At 46.8% G+C, this 21,508-nt stretch overlaps 1 protein-coding gene across 2 annotated transcripts in view; it reads left to right on the top strand.

The window, feature by feature from the left end:
• Window positions 1-21,508, top strand: part of SREBF2 (sterol regulatory element binding transcription factor 2) — a 52,514-nt gene that overhangs the window by 11,697 nt on the left and 19,309 nt on the right. The window contains exons 1-9 of one of the 2 annotated variants that reach the window (XM_019633888.1): window positions 9,976-10,063; window positions 11,129-11,578; window positions 12,582-12,763; window positions 13,481-13,627; window positions 15,386-15,607; window positions 16,624-16,738; window positions 16,929-17,110; window positions 18,747-18,939; window positions 19,536-19,717. In XM_019633888.1, coding sequence (XP_019489433.1) covers window positions 11,131-11,578; window positions 12,582-12,763; window positions 13,481-13,627; window positions 15,386-15,607; window positions 16,624-16,738; window positions 16,929-17,110; window positions 18,747-18,939; window positions 19,536-19,717 — 1,671 coding nt within the window. In that variant the 5' untranslated portion in view covers window positions 9,976-10,063; window positions 11,129-11,130. Of the gene's footprint in view, window positions 1-9,975; window positions 10,064-11,128; window positions 11,579-12,581; window positions 12,764-13,480; window positions 13,628-15,385; window positions 15,608-16,623; window positions 16,739-16,928; window positions 17,111-18,746; window positions 18,940-19,535; window positions 19,718-21,508 lie in introns of those variants that run through there. The other variant, XM_019633887.1, reaches the window with a different exon arrangement.

A 21,508-nucleotide genomic window follows, 5' to 3' on the forward strand; every position in this document is an offset into this window, starting at 1 on the left:
CAGCTCCAGGTTGAGCTGTTGTTCAGCATCTTAGCTGTGGAGGGCAGTGTCACTGGCCCTCATATGTGGGATCCGAACCGGGGCCCTCTGGCATTCCAAGCCAGTTCTTAACCATTGCGCCACTCTGCTGGCCCCCCTGCTGTTTTTATTACTATTACTGATTGTCAGGTTTTTTTCTTAATTGTTCTGAAAGTCTAGTCTTTATCTCCTTCTAAGAGCAGGCATTTCAAAGTCATAAATGGACTAAGATGGACAGCCTTTCAAACATGGGGTGCCAACTGTCTGGTGCCCCTAATTTGTGTTAGGTGAGGATTGGAGGCCTGGGTTCCCTGGCTGGACACAGGGTGGGACTCTGGCACAGGCAGGGACTTGTGGCATTTGGTTGTCGACTGCCGCTTTCTAGAGCCCTGCCTCTGTGAGGAGTGTACTTGTTGGGGTGACTTCTGGAGCAGGGTGCTTGTGGAAAGAGCTCAGGGCTTGGAGGAGGGAGAAGGAGGTTCCAACCTCTGGGCTGCTTGCTTACCCACCTGCCTGAGACCGTGTGCCTTTTGCCCCCCTTCAGACTTGGACTTGTTTTTTCTTGTGTGACAACCACCACCACTTTTCAAGGCCTTGTTATGTGTCAGGCACTGTACTGAGTGCTTTACACATATTAACTCATTTAACAGAGTGCTTGCAACAGCTGAGTCACAGGGTGATTTGCAGATTATACACCACAATGTATGTGAAAGGGCTAGCAGAGTGTTAAAAGCAAAAACAGCTGGGTGACAGTGCTAATGAAGTTCTTATCCAGTAACAAAAATCACATTTAAAGATTGTATGTAAATATACATATACTCACACGCCAACATGAGATAAATAGCAGTAAAAATCCACAACAACTAAAGCTTTGTAAGCAACTTATTCCAACAGGTCCCTCTTTTTATCCTAACACTTAGCACCCTGCCCTGGCAGATATCTACACAGGGTTTTTCCACCAAAACATGTGCTTCTTGAAGGCGTTTGATTTTGTGTCTGGCACGTAGTAGGCTCAGTAAATGTCTGCTGAATGCATGTCTTAAGAGATTTATGTATCTTTATTGACTTGTTCTTTATTTAAGAAGAGAAACTGTCTAGAAAGGAGCATCTTGTTAAGGTAGAAGGTATACTTGCAAAATACAGACAGCCAGGCAAAAATCTCTCTCTCCTGTTCCCCCATAAGTCAGTTACATACATGTTTACCCTGAAATTAACCTTCTTCCATTAATATTAGAAATAATGAGATGAATCGTATGAGTTCCCCCTCCACACACACACCCCCCCAAATTCTCTTTACCTATTGTCACTCTGGGTCTATCTTGCATCTTCCAAGCTATGATGAGCGTAAATGTAAAACCCAAGAAATGTTTGTTTTGTAGGGAAAATAGTGTGCGTAAAAAGGCCCAGAGAAGCCTAAATACAGACCTAAATTCAAATCTTGGCTCAACCACTTTGTAGCTTTTATGGGGGGTTGGGGGAAGGTTGTTTTTTCTTTGAACCTTATCATCCTCATGTGTAAAGTAGAATAATAATACTCAGGGTTCCGCTCATAGTAATGTACTAAGTAGGTGTCAGTGGCAGCTATATTATGTTGCCCACATAGAGTCAGTGTGAAATAAGTAATTTCAGTTTCTGTACATTAAATAAAGTATAAATATGATTTCTAATTAGAAAATCAGTTTATTGACTTTGTCACTGAGTTGGTTTTGCTTTTAAACCTCAATAATATGACCATTGGCTTTTATTCAAAGGTTAATTAATTGGAATCTAACCTGAGATATGCCTCCTTTTCAAATTTATGTTTAAAAAAAACCCTATGACAGAATCAAATACATTTTATATTCTGTGCTGGACATATTCCTATATGTCAATATATGTCCATCAGAGTTTGGATTATTCCTATAGTTACAAGCAAAGAAACGGAGTCTCAGGGACATGAATTAATTTCCCAAGGGCAGCACAGCGATTCTATCAGACTCACAGCCTGGTCTTGCTGATTGCGCTGCCAGTGCTTCAACCAAGATCCCTTTAATTTAAACTCGGGACCCCCCATTCTGTTTCCCATTGGTTCTTGGTTTAGCTTTTTGACATCCTCCTTTTCTCCCTGAATATAATCCTTTCCCACACTTCCTTTACAGGGTCCCTAGGAGGTAGCCCGTTTCCTGCTGTCCATCATTTTTTAGTACCTCTTACATAACCAGAACTTGTCTTCAGTGGATTTTCAGAAGACTCTTCATCAGTTGACCAAGTTACCCAGGTTTTTGCTTCAGCTCTGCTGATAATTCTCAAGTCAGAATTTAGCCCCAAGTTTTTGCTCAGAATGATTGTTAATGATTTCATTAAGAATGGTATCATGGGGCTCTGGACAGGCCAGCAGCCTCCCTGTACAAACCAGGGTGAGCAATCACTGAGCTGGAGGGACTCCCCTCCCTAAAGCTTTGTTGGATGTCTTGCTAGGGCTTTTCCTTTAATCAGGAGAAAGACCAAGTTCACTACCGTGAATTGCAGAACCCTTCCTGATTTGGCCCTAACTCCCTGCCCCGCCCGGTGTCCTGCCAGTCACCGCCCAGTGTCCTACCAGTCACCCATTGTCTTCAGCGGCCCCCATGCAGCTCCATGCCTCCCAGCCTGGGCTTCTGAGGTTCCCTGCTCCTAGAATGCACCTTGTGTCCTGATCTGCCTTCAGCCCCGCTCCCTCAGGAAGCTGCTTGACCTGTGGAGTGATTTTATCATGGTCCCTATATCCTCCTTGTCCACTGTGACAACCACCACAGACCTATTGTGTCACTTTCACCAACTCCTTGAGGTCAAGGGGTGTTTTTTTCATCTCTGGACCAGCACACAGTGGGTGCACATTTAAATTCTTTTGTATTCACACACCTACTTCACCAAAAGTGGAAGCTTTGCAGAAATTGCATAGGTTTGTCCCAATTTCCCAGGATAATCTAAATTTCAAAACTGTCTGGCCCGATTGTGAGGTGATGTGTTCCTTCCAGTTTGGGTTCAGAAAGCACGATTGCCATTTTTATAGCAATCATGAAAGTCGCTTTGGGGACTATTTATTTCATTTGAGTTGATTCCAGTTTACCTGAATGCGTAGTGCTCGGAGAGGAACAGGTAGTGGAAGATTTTGTCCGTGTGCTTGTGAAGCACAAGATATAAGAAAAGCATTTAAAAAGATAACTTACTGTGTGTAATGTAGCAGAATAAAATTTTTTTAAGTTAAAAACATACACTTAATATATATATCATTACCACATATCAAAGATTTATGAACATTATAAATGAGGAAACCAACAGGATGACAAAGGCGGATCTCAGGAAAAGACAAGCTGATATTTACGTAGTAGAAAAAAGAATTGAAGAATAAGATTGCAAATTTAGATGCAAAACTGGTTTATGTCCTACAGGCCAATAACAACAAAGCCTTGGAGGTTCTTTTTTGCCAGACAAAAATGATTTGCAACTTAACAGGTTCCTACAAGTGAATATCTAACTTTACAGAGTGTGGGTCTAAGCAGTAGTAAATAGAAAGTCAAACAAGTTTGTTTCCATCGAGCATCAGGTGACTTTTAGGTGGGCAGGTTAGGCATGACTACCTCTAGTATGACTTCAAAGGGACACTTGTCTTTTTTTTTTTTTTCCTCCTTATTTTCAAGTTTGGATAATTTTTCTTAACAAATCGCAGTTGGGTTCAAGAGCTGAAAGATGGCTGGATCTGAGGTGGAAGAGAGTCCTTGGTGAAAGTCATTGTAAGTACTTCTGAAAAGGAATTGTGAAATCCAGAAAAGAAGAAGGTGCTAAGAAGCAGAGAAGGTGGGGCTTGGTAATCACATTCAAAGAAAGATCCCCTCCCCCGCTGCCCAGAGGCATGTGTGGAAAAGGGAGTGGGTGCTTTTCTGGGGTGGATGCTGAGATAAGGTGAGTGGGAAGTGAAGTCCAGTAGAGTAGGAAGGAGTGATTGATAGGAAGTTGTGTTCAAGATATTTCATTGAGATTGAAAGACTGGTTGGACCAACCATACTCAAAGACAGTGATTGTCACTGAGTAGGAAGCCACAGTGGAAATCAGGCAGAGTATAGAGTATGGAAGTAGAGCAGAAATAACTGTGATACCATGGCAGGAGGTCTGCCGAGATACCTACTTAGGAAAAAAGAAGATAGAGCTATTGAAGATGGTGCAGATTGATGGTCACTCTCCTGGTTGACCAGGTCCCCTGCTGTGTAGGATCAGAGAAGCCAGAACTGGCCAGGCTGAGCTGGGGCCCTCTGAGACTGCTCCTGAGAGAGAGCCAGGCAGAGCAGACCAGAAGACCATCTGAGAATGACTGGTTTCCCTTTGTGCCTTCTCTTTCTCTTAATTTTCAAACGTTTTATTTTATTATATAATACTTGATATATGCAAAGGAATATATGACACATACAAGTATGCGTATGTTATGAAACACAGCATTTGAGAAACCCTACCTCCCCACCCAATTTTTTTCCTTTGTGGTTTCTTTGCCAGTAAAAGGAGTTCGCTCATCCCTCGCTTAAAATAGAGGATGCCTGAGTCACTAGTTTGCCATCCTGTGTCATTCGGCACCTCCTCCAGACCGCCTTCACCCAGGAAGGTGACCCAGAATCCCCTTGGAAGTATGTGATGCTTTCCCCACTCTCTGAGCTTCCTACCAGTTGAATGTGCCCCCTGCTGTTAGAGTGCAGTGATTTTAGGCACCATGTTCCTTACGTTACTGCTTGCATTTCAGGGTTTCTGCATCAAGGGGTGTGGTTGACAGAGCCCACCCAACTCCTTAACTGTGGGCTCCTCTTGGTGTCTTGAATAGGGGTGAATAATGTGTTAGGTCCTGGGAAAGCAATGACGATCACACAGCAGAATGATGGTGAAATGAAAAGTTATCTTGCTGTTGACCCTCAGGTTTGATACTGGTCTACATTTGATTTTTTTTTTCTTCTTTTAAGATTTTTGTAGGCCTTTTGAGCCACTCTGTTGCTCAGACCTGCTCCTATCTCTTTGGAATGTACTTTCGCTTATAATAAACTGTTCTTTCACCAATGGAAAAAACAACAAAATGTTTTGTTTTTGTTTTTTTAATTATTAGAAAAAAATCATTCTAGAAGGAGAGACAGGATCATCAGCTTGAAAGCAGGACACTCAAGAAGGATACTTGTTGGGAATTAGATTGCGTGTTTACTCCCCTCTCCCCCACTGATCATGGCCTGTCTCGTTCCCAGTGGTACTCATATCACACACCATGCTTATTTCTGTGTTCCTATGTTTGTTGGGCAGAGCTAATGTGAAAGACAAGATGAACACAACTAAATGAAGAAAGTTTAGGTGAATATCCTTATGACTTGGGGACAAGGGACTTTTTTTTAAGATTTTATTGGGGAATTGGGGGAGGGGAACAGCGCTGGGGAATCGGGGTAAGGGGAACAGACAAGTTGCTGTCCTTTTGTTCTTCAGTCTAGTTGTGGAGGACGTCGCTTCACTGGCCCATGTTGGTATGATCATTGCGCTCTTCCCGGGTGAGGCAGATCAGTCGCCGGCCTCTGTACAGCCGCTCACACAGGCTGGCAGCCGCTCATGCTGGCTGCCGGCCACACACAGTAGCCCATGGCAGCCCACTGCAGCAGGGGCTACAGCCCACGCTGTCCACCACGACTCACAGCCGCCCAGCTCCAGGTCGAGCTGCCGTTCACCATCTTAGCTGCAGAGGGCAGTGTCACTGGCCCTCATGTGGGATCCAAACCAGGGCCCTGCTGCTCAGAGCTGGCATCCCAAGCCAGCTCTTAACCAGTGTCCCACTTGGCTGGCCCGGGACTTTTTAAGTGTAACACAAAACCATGTAATTTTCCTACACAACATTAAAATTTGCATACGATCAATTTTGCTATAATGTAACATACGCATTCCTAAAAATCACCACACTGTAAAATCGTGCAGTAAAAACCACAGGGCTCATCGGGGAAATGAAATTAGGATCACAATACTCAAAAACTTCAGAGGTGACCAAAAACTATATATATGGAGAGAGAGAGAGAGAGAGAGAATAAGTAAATAGACTTGTTTTAAAAAGATAGGAACCTAATCAAATGGTACAGTTTTACAGATGTTAAGTGCCTAAGAAATATACAGAGGGTGCCAAAAAAATGTATACATATTTTAAGAAAGGAAAACTGTACTAAAATTGTAATACTCAATATGGACCGATAACAAAAGATGAATACAAGTCACATTTGACTTCTGCAATTACAAGAGGTGCTCAAAGTGGTTCCCATCAGTGTCCAGACACTTCTGATTACGGCAAACTACTGCTTGAGCAACGCTGACCGAAGTGTCCACGTGTATACATTTTTTTGGCACCCCCGGTATAAATACTACAATAAATGTGGCACTTTACCTTGAAAAAGAGGTGAGGTTTGCTTGTGTAAGTGGGCATTGGAACATTAGAGCTTGTGAGTTATTATGATGTGATGGGAGGTGGGCAACCTGAAGTCAAATGGAAAGTTCTAACCTTTGTAATAGAAAGTGGATGGTTATGGTTTATAATACATGGAGTGACCTGATGAACTGGTTTGTTTGGGGTGAGTGTGTGTGTGCATTTTGTTATGCCAATGTGGCTCATTTCAGCTGGGTATGGTTTTCTGCATTTTCTAGTGTTTCTCATATGCATAAGTAAACACAAGATTCATGTTATGCTCAAATTGTTCCCTAATATGTCCAATGCATTGGAACAAATTTGCATTTTCAAAATAAGAGTCAAAGCAAAACTGACAGTAAAAGAAACGCTACGAATGACTTGTTCTAGCTAATAAGAGCCAGGCCCATGCTGTAGATTCTATGTGAATTCTCTCTCAGCAACCCCATGAGTTAGGTATAATGGTTAGCCACATTTTATAGATGAGAAAACTCCAGCTCAGAGAGGTAACTTGCCTCAAGTTACAAGGACATGGTAACTCCTAATAACTATGCCAATTCTTTTCCCTGAACAAATTAAAAGTAACAAGGTGTGACAAATATTAGCAAATATATAAGAAAGTAAATATCCATAATATATGGAATTTTTTCAAATCCATAAAAAAAGACAAGCAGCCCTATAGAAAAAATGGATAAACGTCAAGAGCAGGCAGTTTACAAAGGAAGAAATACAAATGACGAATAAAATTGGAACAGGAGACATTTGACCTCATTTAGTACTCATTCATGCAAGTCAAAACAGTTAGATATCATTTTTCCCAACTATCTGATGGACAGAAATAGATGTGGGGAAGTGCTGGCAGGAACCGAGATTGCTGTAAGCTTTCCAAAGCACACATACCTGTCCTTTGAGCCATCTAACTGCTAGAAATTTATCCTAAGGAAATAATCAGATACGATTTTTGTACAAGATTTTTGTAAGAGTTGTTAATGCGGAAAAATTGAAAACACCCATCCATCATCACTAAATGACTAAATTCTAGTGCATCAATGCAATGCAATACGATACGATACAATACTGTGGGACTCTCAGAAAGGATGATGTGATATCCAGTATCTGTAATGGTTAACTGTGAATATTCTCCATGCTTTACTAAGCAAAGAAAGCAGGATCCAAAATAGCATCTCACCTGTGATGATCCCATTTTCCTAAAACCATTTGCGCACATGGGCATGCTTGCGTGTGAGCAAGCCCTGAATAGGAAAGAGTCTGACAGACACACAAAATAGTGACAGTGGGTGTCTCGGGGAGGTGGAATTGCTGGCTGATTTTTATTTTATTTATAATTTTTTTCATTTAACTTTTTTTCTAAATTTTCCTGGAGTGGATATGTTACTTTTATGATTTAAAAAAGAAATTTTTTTTAAAGATTTTATTGGGGAATTGGGGGAGGAGAACAGCATTAGGGAATCGGGGAAGGGGATGTCCTTTTGTTCTTCAGTCTAGTTGTAGAGGACGTCGTCTTCACTGGCCCATGTTGGTATTATCGTTGCGCTCTTCCCGGGTGAGGCAAATCGGTCGCAGACCACTGGACGGCTGCTCACACTGGCTGCCAGTCACTCACGGTAGCTTTACGGCAGCCCACTGCAGCCTACACCACTCAGCTGGCCCAAGAAAGTTATTTTTAAACATCATCTAACACAAGGTGCATGATAAATAAAAATATAAGAATAAATAACCTTTGTAAAATAGTTCACCTGGCATCTAACAGGGCTGGTAACAAATACCCACTAAAGGACTATTGCCTGACTGTATTTTGGAGACAGTGTTGCCCCACTTGGGGCTTCAGATGTTTATTCCTGACCGGAATCAATTTGCCCGTGTTCTGAGTTACCTCACTTGCAGGTAGATGCCACTTGACTGAGAGCAGGGCAAAGTGTCACAAGCTCCATAAAGCGCATGTGAACTTGAGGTCTCTTTGGATGACTGGTTGCAGTGCACAGGTAACAGCTGGAGCCTCTGATTTTGGTTACCTGCTTTTAAAGAGCCTAAAACCCGGGTAGAGTTTCTTGGGGCCCAGCCCGCTTTATTAGCAACTTAACCCTTAGTTTAAGAAGCAGTTAAAAACAGGAATGTGATGTGGTGTGGGGGAGGGTAACTGCCGGGAGCACCCCTGTGAGGTGAGCTTGGGTTTGCAGGCCTGGAGGTGGCGCTCAGCTCCGATGGGCCCGTGTCTGGCCCTCATCTCTGGGGGCCCGGGCTCATTGTGCAGAAACCGGAACTTCATTTTCAAGGCTCCATAAAACCTGCGCCTCCTCCCAGGCCTGCCTTTTCTGGGTTTCATGGCTCTCTGCGGAAATTAGAGCCTGTGTCATCGGAGCAGGGAACAGCAAGGAGACATTAGGCTGCTCCCATGGGGGTAGCTCAGAGTTACAGAGCAAAGCTGAGCTTGGGGCGGGCCTCCTGCGCCATGGTTCTCCAGGCCTGTTCAGGTTGGCGGGAAGGCCTGCGCATCCTGCTGGAGCAAGGGCTTAAAGAGCCTCTCTCTTCCCGTTACTTCTTTCTTCACATGCTGAGTCTCAACGGGCCCTCTGCGCCGTTCAGCTAGTGCCCATCTGCCAGCTGGAGATAGGGCCACTGGAGCTTGTCAAGTGTGGGTTGAAAGAGATTTTTTTTTTTTTAACTTAAATAGTCGCATTCCATCTGCCTACACACTCTTAACCCTGCTGTGTGGACTAAGCTTTGTGACCGCTGCAGTTACTTCACCACGCCACTGCGTTTTCCCCCACGAAAGGTTTTGGAGAGCACTCAGCGAGACGACATAAGTGGAGCCACGTGCCCTTGTAGTGGGTGCTCTAGAAGCACCACAAACTGGGACCTTTATAAAGGTCTGCCCCTCAGCAAGCACTTCGCACAGATTATTATATTAATCCTCACAACAAAGAAGCCAAGGAAATATCCTTAAGGCAACCTTTTGTGGTGAGGAAACCGAGGGGTAAAGAAAAGTGACTTGCCCATGTTCCCGCAGCTGGTTAGGTGGTACCCTTGAGACCCCCCCACGCACCCCCAGTGCCAAAGCCTGTGCCCACCTACCAGGCCGCTGGCCCCCTCCCTCCTCAGCGTCCCTGGATGAAACAACCAGGAGAGATGTTCTTTTGGCTCACATCTCAGGCCTCTGTGTCAGTTCCCCAGAGCCGATGTTCAGGGGAATTCTGGAAAGCTGAACAAATGGCTCAGTTTCTCTTAATCGTTTTCTTAAAGCTTTTTATAATCGTGTGTCGTACTGGGAATGTGTCAGCACCAAATTGTGTTTTGTTTAAATTTTGTGCTGAATTTGAGGACATTCCTTAGTTTCATCATGTATGAAGGAATTGGAATTGGTTGGTATGAATGACAGTATCTGTGACGATCTGCCCATTTTCTCCCTCTCACAAGACAGGCTGAGTGGGGACAAAGCAGAGTGTCAAGGTGTTGGTAAATATTGTAATACCACTGTGTAGTCTTTAGGCTTATAAGATGCTGTTTTGCCAACAGGTTGAATTGACTAGATACTTAAAGTGCTGAACTGCTAAGTTATCCTATATGGAGGTCACACTGGAAGGCCCCAGTAGCATTCTGCCTAACGTAAGACTCTTCACAGCCCAGTGCCCCCGCCCCCCCCCACCCCCCCCACACACACACACACGCACACATGCTGTTGGAGACCTGAAAGGGATTTGCTGGTGGAGGTTTGGGGAAATTAATGGAGATGTTATTTGGGGGAAGACAGTTGGGCGGGTGTTGTTTGTCTTTTATTTTGGTACCAAATCAGAGCATCCTGTGGCCTTGAGGGTATGGAGAGGGGCGTACCACAGTTCAGGAACAAGCAGTAGCTTTTTGGGAATGTATTAGAAAGGAAAGGAGGGGGGATGTGGACAGCACAGAGAATCGTAGGTCTGAAAACACCTGGGACAACTCCTAATGGGGACCAGCCCTCTGAGGAGCAAGGAGTCGTGAGAGATCAGTTATTAGTCATGGATTGAGTTAGCTTTTGGTAAACCTTTAGGGGGATGAACCAAGGGGAGAGGCTGGGAACTCCGGGTTCCCAGGTTCTTGGAGCATGATCTAGACAGAGGGCATGGTCTCCAGGTGGACACATCCCATTGGCCCCACAGACTCCTGCCCAGAGGGAGGGGGCACAGCCCGCGGAGGGCCAGAGTGGGCTCTCTGAAGCATGGAGTCCAGGACCCAGGTTGCTCTTCCCTGACCTTCTGGCAGTGAATGCACAAAGCTGGGACACAGAGACCCAGCTGTACCCTGATGAGCTGTGTGACCTTGGCCAACTCATATCCCTGTTCTGGACTTCCTGAATGATTTTCCATCATGACTTGGGGGCCATCGACTTCATCCTCCCTGGGTATCCCTAAGGGTACCAGCAGTGCCCAAGGCTGTGCCCATCTTGGAGAGAAGGCCCAGAGCCTGCTTATGAAAGAGAGTTACACACACGAAGGCCTGTCCCGTTGTTCCTTGGTTGGCCGTCTTGGTCCCTGGTGATTCCCCATGGAGAGGGAGGTGAGGGTTTCCTGACCCATTTCTGCTATGGTCTCGGGAAGGCCACTGGATTTTTTTCATGCCTGTTTCTTGAGCGAATTTGAAAGTTAATAGACATTTTGGATGGCAGTAAAAGCACTCCTTTTCTTTTGTTCACAGAGATGCTGCAGTTTGTCAGCAATCAAGTGGGAGAGTTCCCTGACTTGTTCTCAGAGCAGCTGTGTAGCTCCTTCCCCAGTGGCAGTGCTAATGGCGGCGGCAGCGGCGGCAGCAGCGGCAGTAATGGCAGCATCGGCAGTAATGGTGGCAGCAGCGGGGCCGGGGCCGGGGACCCCTCGCTGCAGCGGCCCTTCAGCCAGGTCCCACTGCCTTCCTTTTCTCCCTCGGCCACCTCCCCCCAGGCTCCAGCCCTGCAGGTCAAGGTTTCTCCCACCGCGGTGCTCACTCCACCAAGGGCAGCTCCCATCCTCCAGCCCCGCCCCCAGCCCCAGCCTCCAGCTCAGCTGCAGCAGCAGACGGTCATGATCACCCCAACGTTCAGCACCGCTCCCCAGACCAGGATCATCCAGCAGCCTCTGATTTACCAGAACGCAGCCACCAGCTTTCAAGGTGACTCAGAAGTCAGATGTGATAGTAATGGGTTGGCTCAGAAGTTTCTGTGCCAGTTTCCCAATACTTGCGAGGTAGACAGTATACAGTTCTGTCCTCGGGGGGTGACAGAATCTATCGGTTTGGCCTTGAGGTTTTAGTAACTGGCAGTAAGAACGGTGATGCAGGAACAGTTCACACTCTGCCTCTTCAAATACCTGAATATCTATTTTGCCTGCTTGGAGGATCCTTGGTCAAAAAAATCCAACATGCAGAAGTAGACCCAGGGCTGTCCTAGGAACTAGAGGTGGAAGCTGGAGTAAAATTAGTCTTGAAACTCACCCAGGCAACAGCCAGCTCTCGGCTCCTATAGGCTGAGAACCATTCATTCAGTGAACATCTCCCAAGCATCCACTACGGAGAGGAATACAACTTTTAACATAGGTGCTAGGTCTCCGAGTAGCAGCAGCCCTCATAGTGAGCCCTCAGTGTGTGTCGAGCAAATGAACGACTTCCCATGTCATGCTGCGTCCCAACGCTTTTTTACCAGATTGCCCTCTGGCCCTGTGGGGAGCCCCAGGTGGGATTAGAACTGCTCTGACAGTTCTTCAGAGTGGTTCCAGGGTTTAGGGGCTGGGGGAGGGACCAAGGCAAAACGCTGGGACAGTCACCCCAAAGTACACTTTCCATTTGTTTCATGAGTGGAAATGAAGCCCTGGAGTTGCTGGTTCTTCGCATCTGTTAACTCCCTTGCTGGGTGCAGTCATTGTTCTGATTAGCTTCCCTCACCTCCGGCCCAGCACCCAGAGTGATAAAACAATGTGTGCTCGTTCCCTCAGAAATTGATGCAGCCCTTCTGGGAAGCTCTTATTATCTAGACCAGCTTGTAAACAGCTGTGCATGTCTTCTGCAGCAGCAGGTGGGCAGCAGGACCATTATGAGGCACTCCATCGTGGGTTATTGCCGCAGCTAGTGACAGAATGCATTCCTTGTCGGTGTGACTTTTTTCTCCTCTTCTCCCAAGTTCTTCAGCCTCAAGTCCAAAGCCTAGTGACATCCTCCCAGGTGCAGCCAGTCACCATCCAGCAGCAGGTGCAGACAGTGCAGGCCCAGCGGGTGCTGACGCAGACAGCCAATGGCACGCTGCAGACCCTCGCCCCAGCCACGGTGCAGACAGTCACTGCACCCCAGATGCAGCAGGTCCCGGTAGGTGGCTGACAAGGACTCAGGGAGGCACTGCTTGGGGCTGTCAGCTGGTCTTCGGTTGAAGATGTGGTCTACTTTCTAAGAAGGACCATCAGAGTGTAAGGGAGCAGCTTGTCGGGTGGGTACTCGTATTGGGCTCTGCAAGGCACCAGTGAGCTTGGTATAGAGACCTGGCTGAGATCTCTATAATCTCATTATGATTATAATCATAATGGTCTCCCAGAGACTCAGTAAAGGCAGGTGTATTGACTCATTTATGCAGATAATGAGTATAGAACTGGAAAGAAACGTGCCAGAATGTTTTTAAGTCATGTATCATAGTGGGCTGTACTTTCTTACTAACAAAGTAATTTATCTTAAAAAAAAAATAAAAAATCTTGGTTTCTCATTTTTGCTTCTCAGGCAGGTTCCTGGCTTTCCTGAGTTTGCCCAAAATCAGACCTCTTTCCCCGCCACCATCCAGCCCATGCCACACCTGCTCTTCCCCAGCTAGGCCATGGACCCTGCTCTCCTCGAAGCCGTTCATCCTTAAAACTCAGGACCCTCTTTAGCTGTATACTCTCTTTCTCCCTCTCAACCCAGTAATCAAGCTATATTCTCAGGTTCATGAAAATTTTATTTTCTCTTTCTTTCCTTGAGAGTCGATGCAGTAAGAAGCTAATGCAAAACAGAAAAATAATGCTACCTTCCTTTTCCTTTTCTTCCTGCCCCATCCAGGTCCTGGTGCAGCCTCAGATCATTAAGACAGATTCCCTTGTTTTGACCACACTGAAGACAGATGGCAGCCCTGTCATGGCCACAGTCCAGAACCCGGCCCTCACTGCCCTCACCACCCCCCTCCAGACAGCTGCCCTTCAAGTACCAGTAAGAGCCACCTTCCCCCCACCCGCCCTCCACCCTCCGCCTTCTTTCTAGGAGGTGTTAGGCCCCGGAGATGTTAACAAGTGTCTGTATGCTGAGTAGGTACAGAAGCTTTATGGAATGTATCAGTCAAATCGCAGATATCACCCCTTTAGTTTTCCCCTTGAGACATACCATCAATGTGTGTTCTATGGGAATACCAGGGTCTAGCGGGGCAGGGGAACAGCAGAGGAGCCCCAGTTCCTGGGCAACGGCCTACACAGGACCATCTGCCTCCTGTGTCCTCCTGCTGGAGGTTTGGCTTCTGAAGGGTCCTAAACCCAGGGAGGGGCTCCAAGGTGAGGGACATGGAAGGCACCCAACCCTCAGTTGTAGGGTTTCAGCCACTTTAGTATCTTGTTGCAAGAGAGACTGACATAGTGAAAGGTGATGAAAATTCAATAGCAGGCTTGATTTATAAAAGCCAGAATTGGAAACAACCCAAATGTCGATCCAAAAAGAACTAGTGATACACACAACTACATGACTGAACCTCAGAAATAGCATGTTGAGCAAAAAATGCCGGAAAAGCTCATGCTAATTATTCCACTTATATGAAGTTCCAGAAAAGCAAAACTTAGTTGCAAGTGGGCACCTTGAGCTGAGCTGCCACCCGGATGGCTCAGTGGATAGAGCGTGCACTCTTAACAAGGCTGCTGGTTTGACTCCCGCATGGAATGGTGGCTACTCCCACCCGCAGCTAAGATTGAACACAGCACCTTGAGCTTAGAGGCCACGAGCTGCCTACGGGAAGCCAGATGGCGACTGGCGCCCTCCACAACGAAGCTTGAGAAACAACTTGGCTAGTCCCCCTCCCCAATTCCCCAATAAAATCTAAAAAAAGAAAAGCAAAACTAAGCTATGGTGATAGGGAGGGGTCAGAGCAGATTACAGGAGGGGCAGGGGAAAGGGGCAAGCATTACTGGGAAGAGGCGTGAGGGAACTTTCTAAGGGGGTAGAAATGCTCTGTGTCTTGGACTGGGTCTTAGTTATGTACATTGTGTACATACGTAAAAATTCATCAAGCTGTACACTTAAAATGTGTAGATTTTATTGTGTGTGAATTATTTTTAGATAACTAATGAAATTGAGCAGCTTTTTATTTGTTCGTTGGTCATTTGGATATTTGAGGCTATTTATTGAACAAAATGAAAATTAGTAAAAATAGAAACAGAGGAAAGTGGATTTGAGGGGAGAAAGGGGGAAAAGTCTCTGTGGTTGGCCTATTTATTTAATAAAATGGCTCTGATGAGAGTGTCATTTCTGCCCTTGAGCTTTTTGATGGCCAAATTGTTAAGGAGATGCAGTGAGTTGCTTAATTGTCATGTGAGAGGGAAAATGTGTCATACACTAGGAAAAAGTTTTCCCTGGGGCCAGAGTGATGTGGTGATCTGTATGTGGGCTCAGAGGTGGTTAATGGTTTGACAACAAAGCAGAGATTGTGTGACTTGTTTCTGAACCCCTAGATCAAAGGTTCAGACACTTTTCCACATTAACCCTATTGAAGTGTGATTTATGGACAATTTTTCTGAAAGGGGCACAGGAACTGAGGTACTGTGGCACCTCAGGCTTCTTGGGGCCTGACTTAACCCAGAAAGGGCCTCAGACCACCCAGAGCATTGCCAGCTGATGCCACATGGCCAAGGCCACAAGTTTGTCTTGTGAGGTTACCTTACTCAGACTAACTGAGGGGTGATTCTGCCCTGTGTCTGTCTGTTCTAGACCCTGGTGGGCAGCAGTGGGACCATTCTGACCACAATGCCTGTGATGATGGGGCAAGAGAAAGTACCCATTAAGCAGGTACCTGGGGGAGTCAAGCAGCTTGAGCCCCCCAAAGAAGGAGAAAGACGGACAACACACAACATCATTGAGAAGCGGTATCGCTCCTCTATCAATGACAAAATTATCGAGTTGAAGGACCTGGTCATGGGGACAGATGCCAAGGTAGGTGCCAAGCAAAACGGTGTTTTGTGCCCTACCATCTCCCCTCTACCCGTCTTTGCCCTGGGAACATAGGAATCTCCAGCACCAGGCTGAGTGAATGCAGGAATGAGTTAGAGGTGCTTTCTTATTAAAGTGTCTTGGGGATTTTCAAGATTGCAAAATATTAACCAACATAAGGGGACTATTGAGGGTTGGTAAGACAGTGGCCTCCCTGGACCTTTGACCCTGCTCTGCAGTGACCATGGACCCCAGAGTCACAGGCAGAGAAACTGCTGCCACTCCCTGGGGGCCAGAGACACAACACAACTGTGTACCTTGGAGGCAGCTGATGGCATTGCTGGCTTATGTTTCTCTTCAGGGCGGCTAGCAATATTTTTACCTGTGAGAGAAGAGAGAAACTGGAGATTGGGTCTTTGATCAACAGCAAATAGAGAAAATTGATTTTTCATCTATTTTTGGTATTTCAGTGAATGTGTCTTCTGGCACATAGTTCTTTTTTTTTTTTTTTTTTACCTATTATCTGTTTGTCTTCAACTCTGTTTTGAAAGAAAACTCCACTTTCCTTGTAGCCTACGAATCTGAAAGGTACTAATGTACCTTTACTTAAGATAACCATCCAACAGTGCTCTGTTTTTTTGTCATTTGTTTTCCTTAAAGTTTGTTTGGTGCTAGGATTATTATAGGAAGTAGTCATAATAGCTAAATTTGTTTATCAAGTATCACTGTGCCAGGCAGAAGCTAAGCCCTTTACGTGTATCATCTTATTTAGCCCTCACTGCAAGCCTGTGATTTATATAATTATCATTATCCCCATTCAAAGGAGGAGGAAAGTGAGGTTCAGAGATAGCAAGTCACTTGTCCTGGCAGCACAGCTCATTAGTGGGTGGAGCCAGCATCTGAACCCGGCCCCTCCCACTCCAGAGCCATGCTTTCCCCACACGAGTTCTGGGCTTGTGCTGTCCTCACGGTGCAGCCTGCACTGATAATACTGTGTTTCCACCTGTCTACCTTCCCAGATGCACAAGTCTGGCGTCCTGAGGAAGGCCATTGACTACATCAAATACTTACAGCAGGTCAATCACAAACTGCGCCAGGAGAACATGGTGCTGAAGCTGGCAAGTCAGAAAAACAGTGAGTGTGCTCGTTGTCAGACCTCCTGGTTATAGGAGAAGTCCTATGCCAGGCACTGGGTAGCCCACTGATGCATATGAGGTGCCTCCAGGGGTGGAGCAGGAGCAGGGACCCGCACCCCTCGCCCTGCCCAGGCCCAGGTGGGGCTCTGTAAAAACAGGCCATTTGCCAGGTGGGGTTTTCTTTGCAGAGCTCCTGAAGGGCATCGACCTAGGCAGCCTGGTGGACAATGACATGGACCTGAAGATGGATGACTTTAATCAGAATGTCCTTCTGATGTCCCCTCCGGCCTCTGACTCAGGGTCCCAGGCCGGCTTCTCCCCCTACTCCATCGACTCTGAGCCCGGAAGCCCTCTGTTGGATGAGGCAAAGGTACAAGCGTTTGAAATCCCCCAACCCCTACACCTCTTAACATCTTCTCTAAATTGATAGTGGGGATGCCGCCCCGTGTTCAGAGGGCCTGGAGTGGAAAGGAACAGGAATCGTGTGAAATTAGGCAGGCCCTAGAGAATAAAGAAAGAGAAAAACTGACTCTGGTGTGGGGGGAACAGCCCCTCCTGTTTCCCTCTGCAGAGTCAGTCTAACTGGTTCGATGTAGTCCTCCTGTTTAACTGGTCTTTGCTGAAAGGGCCCATCAGAGAGGAATGGGGGCCAAATCCAGAGCAGGAACACACAGCGGCTGTGGTGGGGTGCTAGGCATTGCTGGACGCACCTCATTACTTCCCTCGCTCATAATGGGCCTGGCAAGACCACTTTGTGAGGTTCATCCATTGGTTTAGGACGAGGCTGCCTCTGGGTCCTCTTCCAAAGATTATTACAATTTGCAATCTAACAAATAACGTTCCAGCCAAAGGCCTTTAATAGACTAAGAAAGCCCCCCGGCATTGTTGTTTAATGGAATTGGTTAAAAGGACCGGGCCTAATGATCTTACTGGGAACCTGCAGAGACCACTGGGTCTGTCTGTACTGTATTTTGACACTGGTGCTTTCTGACTCTGAAAGCCCAAATTTCCCTTCCAGTGTATGTTTTTTATCAAACTGTTCATAGTATATTTACTTAATTTTACTAAGGAAGCCCTGTTTTTTGAACTATTTTATAAACGTGTGTGTGATAACAAAGGGCCATGTGACATATACATTGCATTAGCTAGGTATGTGAACATCAGGAGACATTTTCAAATGGTTTTTACATATTGAGAAGGAGTGGCATGATACGTACCCTTTGGGAGTCAGCAGCGTTCCAGCTTCAGCCCTCCTCCCACCCTCTCTGTGGGCTTCCCAGGTGGGCAAGGCCTCTTCCTCCTGTCCTCCCTCCGTAAAATGTGGAGGAAAAAAAGGCAATGTGATGGTTTTAGAACAAGCAGGCTTCTATACATAGACCCACAGTGAAGTATGGTCTTCAATCAACACATAATTATGTGCAATAAAATACACTTACTTTATAGTATCATTCATTCTTATCGTATACACACTTATGCAACCATCACTATAACCAGATAGAATATTTCCTTCACCCACCAAGCTCCTTTGTACACCTGTGCAGTTCACACACCCCTCTCCAGCCTCAGACAACTACTGCTCCGCTTTCTGTCACTTAGATGAGTTTCGCCTGTTGTGGAGTTACACAGAAGCAGAATCACGTGGGGCGTTCTCTTGTGATGGAGCTCTGTTGTAAAAGTACAACTTATCTACCTTTGGTTTTTAAAATATGTTCTTTTCCCAGGTGGCCAGAGGATGAGGGCTCCAGTGTTTGAGTGGCAATTGAATTGTGGACTTTTCAGTTCCCTCCTGGCTTTACTCTTGCCTGACTTAATAGTCTTGAATTTAATCTCACAAACATATATGTGACATATACACATATGTATGTATATATATGTTTACACATACATATATATATATAATGCAGTAAATACATATAAGTATAGTGTGTGTGTGTGTGTGTGTGTGTGTAATGCAGTAAAAACCCATGCAGTATCATTCATTCTAACCTCGTGGCCCTTTTTTGAAGGTCAAAGATGAACCGGACTCGCCTCCCATAGCACTGGGCATGGTGGACCGCTCACGAATCTTGCTGTGTTTCCTCACCTTCCTGTGCCTCTCCTTTAACCCCCTGACTGCCCTGCTGCAGTGGGGAGGGGCCCACGACTCTGACCAGCACCCATACTCAGGCTCGGGACGCAGCATACTGTCATTTGAGTCAGGTGGGTGGAGTACCCCAGCTGCTGTGGAGGAGACGTGCCCTGTATGCAGACTGCTCAGCTCATCTACCAGGTCCCAAAGGGCTTTGGTAGTGGGCCCCCACCTACTGGCTTCTGAGAGGGGCCAGCATGATTCGCATTTTGGAAGGAACAGCAAACCTGAGTTCAGTCAGAAAGAGCAAAACAAATCAGGACCCCATCTTGCTGTTGTTCCCCTGGGATGGGAACGGGGTGGGGGTGGGGGGTTACCTATTTGAAGGAGGATGTGGTATTTTTGCCTCAGTCGTGAAACCAATGGCCTAAGCCCCTTGGCTAACAAAGATTTCTGTGGTACTCAGCTCCATAGTGACAAGGGCTCTGCGGTTCCTGTTTAAGCTCTAGAATTGTCCCAAATTCTCCTATAGTATGGATTATTCCTATCTGAAACACTTAGACATTGTCATTAAATGAAGCAATCTTGTTATTCGCCCTTTCCTCTGAAAATGAGGTAGAAGGCTCGCTCTTGTCACAATGCTAGGGGTTGGTCAGGTGCCCTGCAGTCCCCAGGGCTGCTCCAGGGGGCTCCCTCCTCACCGGTCTGCTGGGATGCCGCTCTTTAGGTTCTGGGGGCTGGTTTGACTGGATGATGCCTACACTCCTCTTGTGGCTGGTGAATGGTGTGATCGTCCTGAGCGTCTTTGTGAAGCTGCTGGTCCACGGGGAGCCAGTGATCCAGCCACATTCACGCTCCTCCGTCGCCTTCTGGAGGCACCGGAAGCAGGCAGACCTGGACCTCGCCAGGGTGAGTTCTGCCATCCCCCTTCTCCCTCCTCCCCCAGGCTCAGCCCATAACTCAGCAACTTGTGTTGAATACCCCACTGAATAAAGTCCTGTGGTAAGTGCTTGCGGGGGTGAGAGGTTAAGGACCCTGCCCCTAATAGTCACAGGGCAGCCGAGCAGGGGCACCTGTGGGTAAGTAATTCCATGGACACAAGATGACAGGAAGAATGAAGTGATGCGGGAGTTTGGGGCAGGAGAGACTCTGGCTGAGGGGACCCGGGGCGTGAGCAGGGCAGACAAGAGCAGGAAGGGCCTGCAGCGGAGAAGGCATGAACAGATGGGACATTTGGGGACCAGCGAGTAGATGGGTATGTCTGGAATGCAGGAAATGTGAGGAGAGAGGACGACTAAGGCTGGTTGTGTAGCTAGGGTCCAGACTGGAGAGGCCTTTGACCAGTAACTGATTTGGAGCTTTTTTCCCAATTCTGTGGAGAACCAGGAAGATTTTTGAGCAGGAAAATTAGCTGAAAGCTTTCTTTAGAAATCAACAAAAGAAAGTTTATAGGAAGGATCCTGGGACACCTCCCAGCAATGAAGGAAGAATCTCAGGAAGAACAAGGACCAGAACCCCCTCAGCAGGAAAGCAGCGTCCCCTCCTGAAGCCGCTGCGCCACAGCGGGAACCTGATGGAGCAGCCTGATGTGTCCACCGTGCCCGGGACTGTGGCTCCTGGAATGTGGATGCAGGTTCCACTCTGTTTAGACGGTCATGCTCGCAGCTGTACAAAGGATGGGTTAGAGGAGGGAGACGCGAAATGCATGGGAGCAAGAAGGGGACTCTTAGGCCAGGGGAGGTGGCAAGGACCTGGAGTTGAGAGGAAAGGCATGAATTCAGGAAATACTTGAGGTGTAAAATGGAAAGAAAATGACAGTAACATTGTTCAAAGATTCGGGAGTCTGGAAGATGTGGTGGGCTCTCTGTTAAGCCATGGTGTTTGGAAGTGCTATGAGAGGGTGAGAAGTGACCAGGAGGCAAGCCGTGGGTGCTGAGGCGGGCTGGGACCAGGCTATGTTAGAGGGTGCTCGGGGACAGTTGGATTGGTGAGTTGGAAGAGGTGATGGCTAAAGCCTGTGAGCCTTGGGACCAGCCAGCCTTCCTGGGAAAGGGGGGGAAGAGGAGTCAGGGGCACAAGGAGAAGCTGCCTCCTTCAGAATCTGAAAGTCCAGCTGCTTCTCCGGGCTGGAAAGACGCTGCCACCACCTTAGAGATTGTCACTCTCAGAGCGTTGTCATCCGCTGTCCCCTTGTACTGGTGCAGGAAGGCAAGTACAGGTCTCATCCCCATGGTGATGTGGGAAAGGAGAGGAGAGTTGACTTCATTTTCTCAGTAATGAAACAGAGAGAAAGGGCTCCGCTGCAGGGCCACAGATTCTGCACAGACCCTCCCAGGTGGGCAGAGTGGTTCGTCCATATCCTTGGTTAGCGTTTAGCTGTGTATTCGCCTAAAACTGGGGTCCTCAAACTTTAGTGGGCATCAGAGTCACCTGGGGGGCCCAAACCCCAGAGGTTGTGGTTCAGTAGGTGGGGGGAGGAGGACATCAAGAATTTGCATGATCCCAGGGCCTGATGGCCACTGGTCTCCAGGGACCACACTTTGAGAACCTAAAAGATCACGGAGTTCATCGTCTAAATTCACATTATCATCTAATGTATGAAAGCTACTAGGGAAAGTTGGGAGAGTGTTTGCGTGAAGGTAGAACACGTACAATCCCAATTTAGTGGCAAGACTGGGAGGAAATCCATCAGCATGTCAG

Source organism: Hipposideros armiger, unplaced genomic scaffold (genome assembly GCF_001890085.2).
Source record: "Hipposideros armiger isolate ML-2016 unplaced genomic scaffold, ASM189008v1 scaffold_1430, whole genome shotgun sequence".
NCBI classification, from domain to species: domain Eukaryota; kingdom Metazoa; phylum Chordata; class Mammalia; order Chiroptera; family Hipposideridae; genus Hipposideros; species Hipposideros armiger.